The sequence below is a fragment of the Lepisosteus platostomus genome, chromosome 7, assembly GCF_059453375.1.
Source record: "Lepisosteus platostomus isolate fLepPlt1 chromosome 7, fLepPlt1.hap1, whole genome shotgun sequence".
NCBI lineage: Eukaryota > Metazoa > Chordata > Actinopteri > Semionotiformes > Lepisosteidae > Lepisosteus > Lepisosteus platostomus.
The window spans coordinates 17819353-17838963 of NC_142617.1; the positions used below are offsets into that span (position 1 = coordinate 17819353).

Consider the following 19611-nt stretch of genomic DNA (forward strand, 5'->3'; position numbering starts at 1 on the left):
GGAGCAATTCAGGTAAACTACCTTGTTCAAGGTACAACAGCAGTGCCTGCAGAAGGGACATGAACTCACAACCTAACAGTCAGGAGTTCAAATACTTAGCCACTATACCAAGCTGCCCCATCAGCCTAGGTAAATAGAGAAAATTAACCTGATATAGAAAATATTTAAAAAATCTATTCAGATAAGGTATTCTAAAGAAATGTCATGCAATTCAAGAGGAAAATATAATCAGTCACCAAAACAATAAAAACTTCTAATTGTGTTAATGAGTTAATGTGCATGTCTAAATTAATTAACTGTTTTGTACTTTTTAATTAAAGCCAATCAGAAAATCTTGTACCCATAGTTTATTACAACTGAAACATTTGACTTGCTGTGAAAAGATAAACAGTGCTTTTTATAATAAAATGCATTTCACAAGACCTTTTCTTCGATGCCACATCCTCATCTGAGATGCACTGGTGGCAGGAGGGGGGCTAGAATATGAATAATAATTCTATACACTCAAGAGCCAGAGATGTTCAGCTTATACATTCTAATGAGGCTGTTCACGATCCTATAATGTGGAACACATGCTGAAGAACATGCCCTCATCTTAAACAAAGAGACGCAAGTGAGGAAGCTTTTCAAACCATCCATCTCTAAGAGGTCTGGAGACATTAGAATCTCATAACAAATACTTTCAGTCATTCAACATGAAAGCAGCATTTTCAAAGGCCAATTTGTTTAAACTATTTAGACCCCTCCTCCTCCCTTCTAGCTTCATGTCAGTACTGACACACAAGCAACCACAGAGTCTACCGAAGGTTTATCCTTTGGTTTAGCGAGATGAAAGGCATATTTTTTGCATTGCAATTTACTTGAGGTCATCTTGTGTTTTTTCTTCTGTGCATCCTTTGATCTACATTGTGGGGAAAGACAAACCACATAGCAGTACAGTTGTCACCAAATCTAAGTTCCTGTGCTGTTAACCAACAGCTCCCTATTTACTAATAATTTACTAATAATTATAATGTGAAAAACCATTAACGGCACCCATCATGTTCAGAGCGGACCCAGCAGATTTATTCTTATATTGTACAAATTTCTGAACACATTACCTCTGGATTCAAGCCACTGTAAAGGTTATCTACAACTTTTACACTGATTCTAAGGTACTATAGTTGCAATAACATTTTGAAAAATATCTTTATGGTTGGGGCTACTCTACCATTCCTATCTTTCTGAAAACACTGTTTATACAGAGAAAAAGATTGTCTGAGCTACTGAGGAAATATCTTTATTGTTATCAATTCTCAACATTCACGGCATCAGAAAATTACTTAATTGTAATTGTACCTACTGTATCATATTTGCTTAAATTCCTCCTGTGCAGATTTTGGATGTGACTGAGACACACAGGCTAATTTATAGGAAAATGCGGTCTCATACATATTTCCAGGCAGAACCTTTTTAAAAATGAATTTGTTAAAATGATTTATTACCAGTTTCTTGGTATAGAAGTACTAGTGCTAATTTCAGTTAATATTCCAAACCTTGTATATACAGTATACACACACACCTGATGTGTATGAGATGTGAAACCTAGGTCCTGCTGTGAGCCTGCAGCGGCTATACCCTCCTAATCTCTCTAGGTTGCCTTGGATAAGAGCTAGAGAGTTACAGTGCAATAACAAATGTCAATAATGATAATGTAATCAGTTTCGTAGCAGGATCTCCTAGTGCCAACTGTCACCGGCACAAAGTTAACCTAGGGATGGGTTAACAACAGCAGTACAGATTGCAATAAAGAAAAGCAGAAAATGCATCTACTGTAGTCTTGCAACAAAACTGTAACGTGTTGCAACAAAACTGAGATAGTAGTGTAAACCTTCAGATAAGTTAGCTGGTGAAACATTTTAATACCCATCAATTTTTTAGCCACTTGGTCCAATTCAGGGTTGTGGGGGTGCCTGAGCCTATCCCAGTAAGCGACGGTGCAAGGCAGTCTTTTTTGGTTTTTAACAAAATACACACTCATGCAAAGTCATGCAATCTCTACTATATTACAACAGGTCTTAAAAAGAGTGATTGTCCTTTGTCAATCAGAGCATGTGGATGCTAGGGCTGGATATGCACAATGAAAGAGTCCCTCCAAGCCCTACCACTTGCTGTTGTTCATCCCTTTTCCCTGTCCCGGCTCTGAAACTGCAGTTGTCTAGTCCTCCACAGGAGCTCAAAGGAACAGGGCTTTTCTCCTTAGTCTCTGCACAGGGCCCACAGTCCCTTCCAGCGCTCCTGTGCAGTATACTGTACATCACAAAAACACACACTCAAACAATGGCCAATTTTCCCAGAAGCCAATTCAGCTACCAGTATGTCTTTGGGCTGTGGGAGGAAACCAGAGCACCTGAAGGAAAACCACATGAACATGGGGACAACATACAAACTCCATAGAAATAGGACCCCAGGAACTGAACGCAGGACCCCAGTGCTGCAACGCAGCCATGCTAACTACGGTGCCACTGTGTCGTCTATATTTTTAACATATTTACTTTTGTTTTGTATATAAAAACCATATTGTTTTTTTAACAACACTCAGAATTCCAGAGTAAATCCAGTATAAACCTGTAACCCATGATCTGCCATAATAAACTGCAATTTGCTCGTGTGTTGTTAAAATTAAGAAGATTAAGAAGAGGCAGGGTACATACTTAATGGTACCACTCTGTATTTTTAACAAGTGAATGAACTATCAGATTTTTCTGTAGAAACGGTATTCTAGCTTTTGTAACAACATTGCAAGGAATGTCAGCATGCATGTTATAGGCCTATGCTTGGTTTGGTAGTTTCAGGAAGACGTACTGTACCATCAAATACTGATCCATATATTAAGTAACATAAAATATAAATATTGTTTAATTATATAATAAACATATCTCAATATTATACCATAAAACCATCAAGCAGTATATTTAGTAGCAGCAATTAGTTTCCACATATGGTAATCATTTCTCTCTTTGGAGTGCTCTTCAGGTTCTTAAAGCAGTATTTAGCAGCAGCTTTGATAACTCAGCATACAAGCTTGCCCAACATTCAGACCACAGCTGGAGATGAGGAGTTTTCCTTTTCTCGCGCTGCAGCATTCTCATGAAACTGATTAAACTTTAAGGAGATTCATACAATACAGCCAATTTGCTCAGCCTCCTCCCAACAGACAGTGATCAAAGAATAATGACCCTGGCTATGGCTGGTTAAATTAAAAACCTCATGTTGTTCACTCTTCCTATCCATGTATGTCTTTGGGTCACAGCAGTCTTTCTTTTTTAATGACTGCCTCTATCTGTTTTTCACTAAATTATCTACAGTTGTTTTTTGTAAAATACATTGGAAAAGCATTGTGAAATAAAATAGCCTCCTGAACTGTCAATTATTCCTGAATGATGTACTTAAAATCTATATATCTGATAGGATGCTTGCATCTAGAGTTTGCAAAATGTATTTAAATGAAATAAAACATCAAGCCTAGACACCACATTGTTACTGAATCACATTGTTCTTTTTCTGTTCAAAGAAATCCAAAACAAGACAACCCAAATTCATGCATTTTAGATGAGAAAAAATGAGGAAGGTCAAAAGGCCAGCCAGTAGTATGAATAATGCTTGAATATATGCTATCGAAGATAGCTTCTACCACAACCTATCCTGTATATACAGTGTATTAGAAAAGTGTACAATATACCATAATAATATTATATGATATACATCAATGACTAAATAAGTCAAAATCCAATAACCTAAATCGATAGTTAATTAAAAAAGCATAATAAAATATTTATATGAACAACAGAAGATGCAGGATCTCAAAACAATAGGGTCAAGACAGGCTGGACAGAGATATATTAATTGGACATAATAACAACAGTTATGGTATAGACATTTTATTCCACTTAGCCAAGTGGAAAAAAATAGTATTTTTAATTGTTTTCTGGATCTTTGCAACAGTTAACAGGAAGAGTGAAACCTATTAAAGTTGTCTATCTCACCAATGTCTGGATAAATATGTCTTAATGAATTGTTGTCAGGGAGAGCTTTAAGCTCTCTGTCTCAACGTCTTCTGGTCTTCATCACAGACTTAACAGTTTTAGCATTATGCGTGGGTAGTGTCTTTCTTTAATAAAAAGGCTGTTTTTGTGTTGTTTTTAAGTTTTGCTGTTTTTTAAATATTCCTTTTTTTTGGATATGCTACGTTAATTATAGGCTTTATAACATGAAGCGTGCCTAGCATTTTGGTGATCAAATTATTTATAACAAACTCTTGTTTTCAAACTTTATGCAAGTGCTTTCAGAGCTTAAGTTTAAGCACTGTTAACAAATGCAGCATTATTTATTAGAAATAAAAATGGACTGCTTTTAACACACAATGTTGCATACAGTAACATTCATTTTTTATCATAACAAATGATAAAAAAAACACTTTGAAAAGAACAGAAGGTACATACTTCAAATAGAACACCAGAGCAGTAAAATATGCTTTTAGGGTTTATGAATTTAACAAAAAGCCAAGTACAGTTAGAGGACAATTCCTACTTGAGAAGCAAGTTGTTTTGTTCCATTCTGGTCTGTAGAGATTTCTTTCATATGCCTTTGCACAAAGTGATGACATCTAACAAATAAAATGTAATTGATTCTGGACAGGTAGCACTGTGGGTTTTGTTGTGCATTAGGGTACAGTTTTCATTTGGTATGTCTACTGTGGGTTTACAACACAGCACCTTTGTACCTTTTTCTGAATAATAAGGAAATTATACATGTCCAGTTTAATTAGAAATGTGCTCTGAGGAATTTATTGAAGCTGGAAACGGTGACCAAATAAACAGTGTGAGAGTTTTACAATAAAATAACAAGCCTTGAGACATGGTTTTATAATTTAAAAAGCACATGCAAAAACGAAAGCAAGGTACAGAAATTGCCACTGACATCACAATAGTTTATTTTTTATTCATTAGTATTTCTCATATATCTCTTTTTCAAAAGTATATTATAGGCACAAACAGGAATAAAAAAAATATACATGGAAGAAGGCATTCACAGTACTCATAGCAGGTACATACAGACTCAAGCAAGCTTCGATTAGTCTAGTCCTGCCATGTTTAGATAATTGTCCTAGTCATGGGTGGCTTCAACAACAACTGATAGTTATTCAACAGTGGGTGCGTCATGAAACACAAGCTAGCCACTGGAAGAAAAACTTTCTTAGTTTATTCACAAATGAAGGTTCTTACTAACTTACAGCCCAGAACATTTTCAAAGTTAGTGTGCCTTTAAGGTAATCTAATGTGATGAGACATGCCTCAAAAATCAAATACTGTACAAACTTCCAAAATTAAGAGCAGAATCAAAATCTCTTTAACATATAAGACAAATGACTACACAAAAACTCCAAATACAAACAAGACATTTTGCACGAGGTCAAAAAGGTGGTTCTCATTTCAACTCTTTAAACATCAGAGGAGCAAATTTCACACTGTACTTCTGTTAGCAGAGAGTGTGTCAGCTTGTGTGCCAATCAGAAAGCACAGAGACAAGGTAAACATGAATCTGCCTTCTTTACACAGCTATTTAGTGTAGTTAATTGCAACACTTTGAATCTGTTCGTGTCTGCAAAATGACAGTAAAAAACGTTTTGCTCCAAAATACCAAGATTCTGCTTTCCTTGAGGAGCACTGCGTGTGGTTGGAGAGTTTATTAATATTAAAATGTGCAAACATTTATTACATTTAGATTGCTAATTCCTTTCCATTATCAAGCACAGAAATATGGAAATTCTGAATATGGTTTTCCTTCCCAGATTATGTTCTTTGGACCTTTCAGATTTTGAGTTTTAACAGTATATTACTGGTAGAAACAATACTGCCTGGAGCTCTAAACAACAAAATTCACATATCTGTGAACTAAAGCCCTAAAGATAGGTGCAGATAATTTGAAACAGAAGCTAGGAGTGGCGAGGGACATCTAATTAGAGAAGACTGAATAAATATAAAGTGTGAAGACATTCCAAATAACTCTGGAATAACAGCATTCCACCCATCCTTCTATGCACCAAACACTTCAAGAACGGTAAACAAATCTACAAAACTATATACTGGAATTTCTTACGGTATGCGTACCTGCTTTGTAGAACAGTGTTTAAAGTACATATGTTGTACATCGTGTAACAATAAACCTTTCAAACCTTTAAAAAAAACAGACCTCTAAAAAACAAAGGAAATTGAATGGTTTTGTTCTAAGTATTTGCTGCTAAAGTCAATACAGTACATCTGCCCAATTAATGACATTTAACAAATTGCATGGATGCATTAGGGACTTTCTTTAGACATGGACCCCAGTAAGAAACAACATTTAAATTTAAAGAAGATCTGAAATGGACTTTTCTTTTCTCAGGTAGTCTTTAATATACAGTATACGGTATAGCACATTCTGATTGTAGCAGAGAAGGCAAGGTCATATGAAGATACTCCAGATCCAAAGTCTTATTTTAAAAGTCATGTATGATATTAAAAGGCAAATCAGACTGGAATATCTTATGTTTTGCTCTCTTTCTTACCTGCCAGATCAAAAGATAGCATATTGATTATGCTGCCTTAACTGTCATGTGAAAACTACACAGAATGAATTACTCAAAACTCCTTGGCAGCTGAATAAGGTAGGCAAAAAAGGTGATCTTTTACCCACCACCACACACACATTTCCAGTGTCCAAGAATTGAGGTCTGACTAAGACAAATTAGGTTGTATCTGGGTGGCATTAATATTTTTCACCAGGGAATGTACATGTACATCTTATTAAAACTGAGATTAGAGTACAATGCAGAATGAATTTGGACACCAGAGAGTTTGATTTCTCAAGATACTTCCTTCCTCTAACTGCCTGATCTCCAATTAACTGAAATCTATTACAAATACCAAGAGCTTAGAGGTACTTATAGCATAACGCTTTTAGGCAATGAACACAGAAATAACCTGACTCAATCAACCACTAAATCGACATTATTGCCTCAAACTTGGCAGGCTCCATTGTTCTGCTTTACAATCAGTGCAATGTGCTTCAGAAAGTGCTCAATTTGATCTGAAAGGACATGCGCTACAGAAAGCTACAGCTTTATTGCAATAAATATTATTAAGCACATAAAATACCCATTCCCTTTCCACAGACTGATTAATCTAAAATGTTATTGCACAAATTTAGAACAAAGATAATTGACAGCAATAATAATGCTTAAAGGTATACTTATTTTCAGCCAATGTGAAAGACAGCAAAAAAAACTAGGAACTCCAGTTTTAAAAGGGGCTTCACATTACAGCCAAGCACAAACAGAAATGTTTGACATTTGAGTTTGTCTGAGGTATCGCTAATGCATTTTGTCTTTCAGTATTTTGGTACTGAAATACGGACTCCAGCCTACATCTAAGAGAAGTCTAAAAACCACAACAGGAAGATGCAAGATACAGAAAGAAGACGGAAATGTACTGTACCTTCTAATGATTGGGCATCTGAACTAGCCATGACTCAGAAGTTGGGGAAATCCACTTTCTAGTATGTTTAGGTCACCCCAAAACAATTGTACATTTGCAAAAAGAAATACCAATGCTAAGCTTTTCAAAAGAGGATAAGTAACTCCTACTGACTCTGCATACATATTAGCTACATCTCTTGTTTTTCTCTGCTGTTTACAGATATTTAGCCCTAAAGCCACAATGCTTTTGCCACCTTTCACAGTAAGCGCTTGTGAAAAGCAATGACAAGGCTGATCCAGTCATAAAACCAAAGATTTCAAAAGGAAATCCCACATTAACTTCAGAACAGTTTGATTTGCAAAACCAAGGCCTTACATAACCATGAAAATAACTGATTTCTCTGTGCAAAAGGGATGCTCTACCCTTCAACCACAATCTGAACGCTCTCAAGCCTTTAAGAAAAATACAATAATAAAATTAATCCTACAGAAACCTGGTCATATTTACAGACATTTATACAATGTATACTTTGCTGTCAGTAGCACTGCATAACAAAAAGCCTCAGAGGCCTTATTGATTCGATTCTAAGCTTTAATCCCCACACTGCAATTGTGCTTTCTTATGGACTGCTTTACTTTGATCTAAACATCTTCTCCCCAAAGCTGCACATTTGATTGCATCATGAATAACTACTTCTATGGGCAAAAAAAGGAAGAAAAAACACTCCAGAACTTAGTGTATTTCAGCATTACTAAATGTATATGTGTCGTCTTTACATAACCACACTATACTCTTTTTTGAGTCTCTGCATCTACTGTATGCTAATTATAATCAGATCTTCCTCTCCTTTCCTGATCTGATGTCTCCTGCTGGACAAACTTGCATCACTTTAAATTCTACCTTTAAAACCTGAACTCCTCTCTGTCCCTTCTTTCACCTCCTATTTCAATTCATTCCATTTCCTTTCACATGTTCCCCTCTTCATCCATGCTTCTTCTAAAAGTCCCCCCCCCCACACACCTTATGTAACAAATGTTTTTGTTGGTATCACTCCTGACTGTTCTTCTGGATTTACAGAATCTGCCCTTGCCCTCACCACATATTCTTCTCAGCTCCTTGTCCAGTCCCTAAGCACTGACTCAATTACAGCAACTCTCTTTTTGGATGAGCCAACCTGCTTCTGCAAAATACCACCTTTCATTTTATATCTGCTCCATTCTCCCCACATGATCCCACTTTCACATTCTATACTGGTAAATCTGCATGAATTCCACTTCTCAGCCTGGTCAATACCCTGCTCACTCCAGATCCCTATATCCACTCTCACTTTTTGCTTTCCTCCATGGTTGGACAGTTCGTCATGCCCGCCCCTTCCCAATTCCTATGCACTCGTGCTTGTTAAAGAACTTTCTCCGCATCAGTGAAACCCCTCAACAGCACGTACTGTATAGGCAATACAACATCTCTCTGTACGATCTCATGGTACTTCGGTGGATTTAAGTTTCCTGTAGTAATGCAATGTGCTGTAGTACCCGAAGATCTAAAGCTAAATGGACACCATACACTTTCGCAGGTATCAATTTTCATCAATGGCCTTGTTTTCTACTCCATGAGAACTCTAGTCCCTGCTCTGGAGGCAATTTATAGCATGTGGTATGAGTCTGTGTATTTCCCTGAAAACAAATCCGCAATATCGACTTGTGTAAAAATTGCACTGCTTATTTAGAGGTCATTGAACTTGTACTCTTAGGAACTGATATTTAAAAGTTCATTAAAAATTTACAGTAGGACCTGGTCATTTATCCATGGTTTTTACCTCCTGAAAAATTCATCTTTCCATTTTCCCAAATATCCAACTTGTGCTCCAAGATTGGCACTTACCTTTTCCCACACATTTCTTTAAAGTTGATCTTGATTCTGTACTTCTTTGTATACAATATTTTCAGCCACTTTGACATTACATTTGTCTTTTAGGCATGAAAACTACCATAGTTTACAGCTAATTAAGGAAAACTTCATGGAATAATTAGGTGATGTGTGACAGTGATTATCTATTCATTAGATATACAGCAATTACTGCATCTATTGTATTGTATATACAGGTACTGTATATCATGCCTAGAATATAATTCTTAGCATGCATGAATTATGTTACACATGGGATATATTTTAGTCCTGTATTTCTGATATTATAACGTTATACCAATCTTTATTTAACTGTATTTCTCTAAAGGCATAATTCATGTGGCCAGACAAATACATTTGACTATTTTATAAACATAGAGGCTGACAAAACTCAACGTAAGAGAAGGTGAAGATAATTACAACAAGAACAAAGCAGCACTATAATTAAGGCATTGGCAGTATAACAATGCATACTGACAGTATAAAAATTCACTACAATCTGTGATTTCAACGTATTATACAGTAGGTAAGGTGTCCAGTACAAAATTACTATCATAGACAATTCTACCTTTATTCATTGCATTAAGTATAGAGTGAGATTTCTAGGTAAAGTAATCATGAGCTGATTTTAAATTTGTTTTCAAATGTATAAAGAACTAAAAAACAGTCCTATCTAATCTTGCCCTCTGGAAGGTAGAGATTGGGATTTAATCGCAGTAACAGCTCATAAATATACAGCAGTACCTTCATCACAGCAACTAAACTTCCAGCCTTAGCATGGACCACTATAAATAATTTATTCTAACCTGCTGATTTTTGAAACGCAGACTCCATTATAAAGGTTAGTGACCTGAAAAGGGAAGAAAAAAAAGTTTCCTCGGCAACACACCTTTAACTGCTTTGACAGAGCCAGTCCCTTCTCCCCCCCCCCCCAGAAATCTTTATCAATACAGATTTTGATACTCACTAAAATCTCCAGTTAGAAACACTGCTTCAGCTGCAGGAACCCACTCCTTGAAATACAGACCGCCGTCTGGCTGCCTGTTAACTCCGAAGGACATATAGCTGCGTGTGAATTGTTCGTAGCCACCTTCGGCCTCTTCGAGCATGGCCAGAGTTTTTTCAAACAGGCCATACCTTCAAAACAGAATATATACACGGTTAAAAAAGGTGGAGCTTGGAACAACATCTCTCATGTGTTTTACATATGCAGTGGGAAAACAAATAAGCAAAAATCCTGTACTGTTTCAAACATTAGAATTTAGTTTAGACTAAAAAAAAAACTGTGCAAACCTGGCAGTTTACAAACCATCACTGCATTTTTTAAACACAATGCTAATGCCCATAATGAAGACACATTGATCACTTAAACTAATATCTCAAACAACCGAAAAACAGTTTAAATGAGATTACTTAAGCCTAGTTTTCTTCTCATTATAACACTGTTACATACTTTCCATAAGAAGAAACATTAACCCATAATAACAATAACCTAACTCATAATGCAACCAATATGGCCTTTAAGTATTTTCATTTACTGTATGTATTTATATTAATAACAAAGCCTATCTTGTCTAAGAAAACAATTCAGTTCCCAAGTCCCTGATCAATTTGCCTGATTTATTTCACTTCTAAATAGTTGTTTATCCCTGTAATGTGCACTGTGCTCAGATTAACTAAAAACATACAAATGCAAAGCATTAGGATTCTCCAGCTCATTAACAGTTCGCTGAACTCACTGAGGACATTCAACACACCACAGACAAATACTGCATACTAAGGCATGGCAAAAGGGGACACACAACAACAATGTACAGATTACTGAGTCCCAATAAATAAATTTAATATTTATCACAAGGATGCTGTTAAAGTGACTTTAAGGGTGAGCATTACAAAGGTCACAAAATGTCGAAATTAGACATAGAAATTTGTATGGATAATTTAGAAAATCTGTAAAAATACTCCTAAATAAAAAAAACAATATATTTTGCACATGCCCATCTTTAAATTTATATGCAAGACATGTTATTTTCTAAAACTCTCCCCCTTTGTAGGTTAAAAATCAGCAAATCTGTATTTTGCTGAATTATCTACTTATCATTTGTGACAACAAAACAAGAACAAAACTTCATAACATTTCACACTTAAGAACAGAAAGGGTTAAGAAGTTACAGGATTTGGGTTCTTTAAAAAAATGCAAACGAGGGAAAATCACAATTGTGTCAGAGTACATCAGTGGACAAGATCAAATTTTCTTAAAATAATTTTTTTGGCAATTCGATCATCTTGTCACAATGCAAATGAGAATGCAACCACCTTCAAAATTACATCTTTTGTACATTTAACCGTTTTTCAAGAGTAGTCACTTTAGTATCTTATTTTACAATTTCTAAGCTGGTAAATGTCAAGGAAATATGTTTTCAATGAAATACAGTATGTCATCAAAGACAGGTGCCCAACAGTAAGGACCTTCTCTTTGTAACTTTTATTAACTATTGTTAAAGAAAGTGTTCAAAAATGTTTTTATACTGCTTGAAAAATTAATACCTTTTAACATACATAGTAAGTTAAAGAAACAATGAAGAATGTTTAACTCAGGGTCTAATTAATCACATCTGAAGTGCTGTACTCAAAGACAGGCTTCCATTGGATAGCGCAGGTTCGAAATGCAGACTTAAAATTTTAAATTACAACATCAGGTTTTACCACAGTTTTTAACTAAGCTTCTTTAAGAAAGGCGATTATATACTAGTTTCCTGAATATTTCTATTTAATTTTAAACAGACCCAGTGGGGGACTTCAGAAAGCTATAATTGGCAGATGTAATAGGGAAATACTCATAAGAATAAGTGTATTATTGTTGAACGATGAAATTGTGAAAAAGCAATTACTAATAGCTTTAGAACATGGGTTTTTTTTTATAAGCTATTATCAGTATTTATCCTTTTTGCACTGTCCCCAGCATTAACTTCCCCTCTACTTTTTGATGTTTAATGTCCAAGCTCTGCAGAGGAATGCATTCCTCTGTTGATTCAATGAAGGAAAACAAATAAAATATTAGGTGCAACTCTATACAGTACATGAACTTTAATTAAAAATGTTTGTAATAGAATAAAGATAATCTGAACTTTTTAAAAAGAAGAATTTACCAGTAGAAAATTAATCTAAAGACATGAGATTCTGAACATTTTAAACATTTCCATAAACAATGTCTCTTCAGGTAATTACTCATTCAACTAAATAATTAACAGTATCGCTTCACTCTAATACAACTTCTAATATACAGTACCATTATTCATGATATGCTAATGTTTTGCGTGCTGAACTTTCCACAACATGATATGCAAGAAATTGAATTGAAACAGCCTACGAAATGTAATTCTGGGAAATATTTTTAATCATTGTTCTATGTTACATTAAGTGCAGCTACACCAAAGTTACTGTATGCCATTTTTGCAAGAGCTGTGCAACTTAGTGAGCAGACTTCCTTGGCTTCCTTCAGCAAACAACAATGTTGCAGCAAACAGAAAAGTTCCCTCCTTTTAAATAACAGATTTAAGGTATGTAACTAATGTTTTGCATTGTTGTTTGGTACTCAAATCATTTTACGTGCTGCAAATGTTATATACTATATTTGCATTATCTCCAAAGAACATGTTAACATTTATCTCTATCTGTGAATACATTTTATACTGGCACTATACTTACTACTGACAGCTTGTAGCACCTCAATTTTTCAAGAGACAAAGAAAAAAAACAATAACCTGAATCCAGTAGTAAAAACTATTATACAGCACATACTGTACTTTCAAGAAGGGAAGACAAATTGAATTGAATGCCTGTACATACATTAACAGAACCTTATTTTAATCAACAGGTTTCTTCAGTATTTCAAAGACTTTCTAAAATTAACAGGTTATGAATTAGAATTTCTTGTACAGGAAAAATAAAGCAATAGCATACCTGGATAATAATTATTTTTGCTTTACAGGAGGGAGGGTTTAAGGCAAATTGCTGAGAAACTGATTTTATTTTTTATACAGACTAAAGCTTAAGTGTTGTTATCTCATATTGCCGTATCCTCCAAACATCTTGAAACTGACAGGTGTTTCATAAGCCCCCCCTCCCTTTCTCTGTTCCCCTCTACTTAACAAAGACAGCTGCTAGCAGACAGCTTAATATAAAGCACTGACTATCTGCCAGTTGATTTTAGAGTTGGCCTTTAATTGCAAAGGGCCTGGTGATGATTGGTTGATTAAAAGCCAGGACTTTTCAACAGATGTTCTGAGTAATGAATGCGGCGCATAGATTGCAGCTTGCCTTACATAAACTTTGAAACCTGATTAATGTGTGCTCATAGCCCAAGTATAGCCTTTCAAACAGATACGGTTACCCAAAGAGGATGGCAGAGGGAGCATTCACCTTCAGAAAATACTGTTTTACAAAGGCAAACTATTAAAAGCCATGAAGTCATGCCTATAATTAAGAGAAGAGTTAGAAACAAAACTGGATGTAAGTTGTATGCAATGACTACATTGTTTGCATACATATAGCCTGGTGTCCCAAGACTGATTGAAGTGAAGTAGTGAAATCAAAGTGTACAGTATACCGCAATCAAACATGCAGGGTTAATTATCAAGAAAGTGTAGTTTCACAGTCATTTTAGGCAATTCATTTTGATTCTCACTATAACATATAATGACCTGCAAAAGATAATTCATCAATGTTCCAACGTATACAATAAAATACTGGTTTGATAAAATACATATAAGAGATCCCTATTAGGCTTGTGCATATGAAAGCAGTATAGCCATATTCCATTACAATCTGAAATATGAGAAGCTCACACTTTTAAATACTACCCTAAAACACATCCAAATGTCACATATCAAAACAAAAAAATAGTTACATTTCTCAGATAAAAACTTGGGGTCCATAAGATTTACATTTTGCCAAGACATTTTAATCATCAACTTAAAAGGACTGCACAGCAGAGTCTGTGAATTCAACATTCCTGAATTTGCTTATTCACCATTAAGTCTGTCTAATGTGGTGTTGTATGGAAGAAGAGCAGAGCAGGATGAAACCAAAATGAAGGTTGTTAAGTGCAAATTTTAAATGAGTACTTCTTTTAAATTAGAGTGTGAGCCTATCCTTGCCTCCTGCCCAAATACCCATTACCCAGCATCCATATCTCAACAAGGTCTTGTTGTATTGTAACAAACACTCCCGGTTTCTGTGTCCGCTACATGGGGAATAACAGGCTGGAAACGACTTTGCAGGCTCACTGACAGTCTTATTGCCCTTTTCATTTCCGTGGGATGTGTTAATCATGGAGGCAGAGCGAGAAAGTGCAGACATCTGCCGGACGCAGAGGAGTGATTCATGTTTTTTATTTAGCTAATTAATATACGTTTGTTTTAATTGATCCATGTTATTTAATTAACTTACTGTAAAGCCAATTCACTAGTGCCTGAATTATCATACAGTACAAGGGAGAGTTACTTACTGTATGTCTTTTAACCATACATACTTTTTACTGTAGGACATTGGTGATACGCAGAGTTGGCTATTGGCAATGTTCCTCTTCACCGAACCCTCGCAAATGTCGAGAGCCTACTGTATTCACACTGCACCAGCACTGAATTTCTTTAAATCTAACCTGATCACTTATTATAATTTTGTGGCCAACTGTACAAGAAGTAGAGAATCAGTTCTAAAAAGCAGCAGGATCAAATCTTGCACTTTAAAGGATACCCTAAATAAGCAGGTTAAAGGAACTGAATACATTTAGATCGGAATGGGACATTAAAGTTGATCAAATCTTGAAAGGTATACACAAAGTTAATGAACATAATAATTTCAGGACTATAAGTGAAGGAAGCAGTTCAGAACTGGTGGAAATATAAATTTGTACAATGTAAATTTAGGAATTAAAAGAGAACTCCATTGATTTTAATGAAGAGGCAGGGGTCTGAAACAGTCTACACAGTCAAATTTCTGAGGATTATTCTCTCATTGATAAGCTGCAGGAATGGTAATACAACAAATGGCTATCAGCTGTAAGTTGTGTGTGCTTGTATGCACAATTTGATAGATCTGAAAGAAGATGTTTAGAAGAATTGGCTGGAGTTCATTTGATGTTCCTCTATGTGTTGTCATGTATTCCAATTAAGCATTCAAGAGAAAAACATCTAAAAGTTCTACATAGGACTAGAACCATTGAACATAACATGGAAAAAAGGGTTATGTGAAGGATTCTTCTCTTTCAGGGTACATTATATTGAATTTGTCCACATAAAATGAATTGACCAATCGATTTTAAGCCCCTTTTTGAAGACTAACCAAAAATCAAATGATTGCTTATTTGTAGTTCTGTTTTTGATAGCTGATTTGATGTGTAATAAATCTTAAATTGTAGATAGCACTTTCTTAAATTCACTTTTTTTTCCACTCTCTCACTAAATATTTCCAAAGTAAAGATGCAGTGGATACATTAAAATTTGTTGTAATTAGCATTTATTGAAAATGCATTTGATTTCAAAATAATTTAATTTCTACTTTCTTTGTAAAATTGGATGGAGTCAATAAAGAAAAAAGTCTCCTAAAACCCAGGAAAAGAAGTTCAGTCTACAAAAAGATTATTTTTACATTAACTATCTTTGCTATTTATGTAAAAAGCTATAAGGCTTTACAAAGCTATTTCATGGCTTCTAATTCAATTTAAATCAAATGTACTCTTTAAAGAGTGCTCAATTTTACCTTTTAATTAAACATTTTATATTGTAATGTACAAAACTTTCCAAGGAAAACTTGGAAGTGGATTTTTAAGACAAAAATGACTAAGAAGAAAACATACTGTACAAAGATGTACTGTACCTTTGCTCATTTGTGCGCACATTGATATTGAAAGCACACATTTCCATTAGGTTTATGGCATAAACAGATATATAGATGTTTCTTATATTTTTAAACTAAAACGACAATTTTTTATGCTATTTCCTCTTCTGAACAATGTCAAAAACAGTGATAGTGAAGGGTAATGACAATTTAACTTTTGTACATTTAAACCCTCTAAGGTCTACAGCTGCAAAGTTGTTTTAGGTTTCTGAAGCAGAATTGATCTAAATAAGCCAATTATACGTTTCTTGGAGATATTAAGAACACATCCTGAAAAAACCTGCAGACATGCTGGTCTTCTAGGACCAAGACTTAAAGACCCCTGTTTGAACTATTTAAAACTACTATAGTAGTTATAGTAGTTACTATAGTAACTACTATAGTTTCAAAGCATTTAGATCAATCATCAAGACTAAGTGTCAAAAGAAACTATTTCACAAATACTGTCTTTAAAATTCTGTGTTTTTAACATGTAAAGTAAGTATGTTTTACAAGTTATTCTTGGCTTAACAAACTCTTGGTATAACTAACTATACTATAGGAATGACAAACAGAAAAGTTAGAACATTTTGGTTATCACAAACTGTAATTAGAATACACCTAACAATTCTGCTGTCATTTATTTATTTATGCATACAGCCATTTAAAGGTGTGCTTGACAACAGGGATGTATGAAAGATGTAAAGAGAATTGGCTCGCAATTGCATGGGACAAATATTTATCTTTTGTCATGATGATGTAAAGTTTAATATTCTAATGTAGTTTATGAGTTTCTCTTAGGTCTATCCGACCCTGCAAAGCCCTGTGTGCTGCAGTTGCTAGGTAACCATGGAATTCAGCATTTCAAGCTATTAAAGTAAAGTGATACATGGGAGTGCTGTAATATTCTTGTCTGTTAATGTCTCTGCAGTCAGGAATTTTGGTTGAAATTAAAGTCAATTTTGTGTTCTTTTTTCTTTTAAAATGTTAGCTCTTCACATACAGTAGAAATCTTACACTTGTGCCTTCTAAAAAACTTAACAATTGGGCACAACTTCTATCTATAAAGAAAAACTGAACTAACATACTTTAAAAATCAGCAAAATGTTTCTTAAGGTGACTGCAGCTTCTTTACAGTAATATATCACTTTAGAAAAATACAAACAGCTCATAAGGCAAAAATAGCTTCTAATTGAATTAATTGGATAAATCTATCGCTTGCTTAATCTTTAATTTGACAGTCCATAATGCAAAAAATAGCTTCTAATTGCATAAATCTATCACTTGCTTAATCTTTTCTTTTTAAAGCAAGTATTTATGTACAGTAGTATGTCTTATGCAGAATAATTAAAATTTGGAGGATCTTCAAACCAGATGCCTATGTGCCAAAAAAGACTCAATTTACAATGCTTTAAAATGTTAACACTAAACATCCAGCATCTTTTTATTGTGAAAGAAAACAAACATGGAATGAATCACTCTCTAACTGACACTAAGGAAAAAAAAATACAGGGTGCTATTTATTTGAACACAATTAAATGCAAACAATGGAGGTGCTCAACCAACAATTAAGAAACTGAGGTTCATAGTACAAAAACAAACCTTCACATAAAAGTATTTTGTCCACAAGAAATCAAAGACTGATTTTTGTTAATGTCACAGCCATCCTTTATCCCAGAAAGACGCAGGTTTTTGATAATGAGATTTTGTGAACAGGTATACCAAAGTGTACATTTGTTAGTTACAAAACAGTTTTTAAGTTAAAAAACAATTTCATAGGAAACAAAATCCAAAATCTATAGAACTTCAAAAACTGAGACAGACAAGTGTCTTTACTTTCTGCAGCAAATGTGTACCTACACAATTATATTTTATAACTATATCAAAATTAAAGCCCCTTTTCCGTTGATTAACTATGTTTCTCTTGCTTTTAAATACATCAGGACCCCCAACACACTGATGTGGAGTGAACCCTATAGTTTGTATACAGCTGCCTCTGGAAGGGCTCTTTTATTGCCTAACTTTGGCCAGATTCCAATGAGGTGTTGTGGACAGAGGTTGCAACAGAGTGGAGCTGATTAATAACTCCAAACTGGGAATAGAATAATAACTGGCAACTTCAACCCATCCATTTTCTATCTGCTTTATCCAAAACAGGGTTGCGAGGGAGCCAGACCAAGGATGGGTCCACCACAGGGCACACAGAGAAGAACATGAAAACCACAGAAAGATAGCACCCCAGGCCAGGAATTGAACCCAGGGCCCCCAGTCCTGCAAGGTAGCAATGCTAACCACTGCACTACCATGCTGCCAACAGGCAACGTGAAATTTAATTTAAAAATTCCCCATTTATTATGCATTTATTTTTTATTTTACTACAAACAAAATGTTACTTAAATAACCACCCCCCAGGTTCAGTACAAACTGTAAGGAAATTCCAGACAGGTGGTAGTATAAACATATAAACTTCCAGAAATGAAGTGTGTCAGAATTCTTACAGTGATATCTGCCGCTGTTTACTACACACAAGAATGTGCACACTTGATGCATCTTTATCAAATGCCCGAGGAGGAAGGGTTTTGATTTTATTTCCGAACATGAACACACTACAGCCTTCACTTGCTTTCCCACTGTGAAGCCAGTTTATCAAGGCATGGAGGTTACCAGCTGGAAGCCACTACAATATACTGAATTTTCCAGCAACCCCCCCACTCCAAGAGATGAGCTCACTTATCTTTGCAAGAAAGACATGCCTACCTAGAGGGATTAATATACACAATATATACAATTCAGAATTGCAAAGGATGCTCAATTTCAGTGGGGAAAAAGGGGGAAATATTGTTACACAAGTACATTTGTGCAACTGCAGAAATTAAATTTTAACAAGCCCGCAATTTTTTTCCCCCACAATTTAGCCTGTGTTGCACAATCCGCCAGAGAAAATAAATGGAAAGGTTAGCTGAACAGTTACAGAGCTGCCCTTTCCAAGGCAATCAGCAGAGCATGTTGCTGAGACATGAACACAGGCGTGACTGGAAAGATAGCAGTTTATAAAGGAATAAGGAGTCTCATGCCAAGCAGACACACAATGCAGTGATCTCCACAGATACAGCTCTGTGAAATCTCTGCCATGGAGCCTGCTTCCATATCTCCCCTTGTACTGCATTTTCCTAATACCATAATATGCTTAGTGCTTAAACAGAGTAGGAAACCAATGCTTAAGTAACGGAATAAAGAAAATTATAATAAAGATTAAATGGAACAGATTTTAGTAACCGATTTAGTCAGAAGTCTGAAGTACAGAATGGCCTAAATTGACTTATCGTATTTA

The 19611-nt window shown here is 35.1% G+C and overlaps 1 protein-coding gene across 1 annotated transcript in view; it reads right to left on the reverse strand.

Annotated features, from left to right (window-relative positions):
- Window positions 1-19611, reverse strand: part of LOC148658417 (1,4-alpha-glucan-branching enzyme-like) — a 377056-nt gene that overhangs the window by 318413 nt on the left and 39032 nt on the right. The window contains exon 2 of the mRNA XM_088639572.1: window positions 10369-10538. Within this exon, the coding sequence (XP_088495698.1) occupies window positions 10369-10538 (170 nt within the window). The remainder of the gene's footprint in view (window positions 1-10368; window positions 10539-19611) is intronic.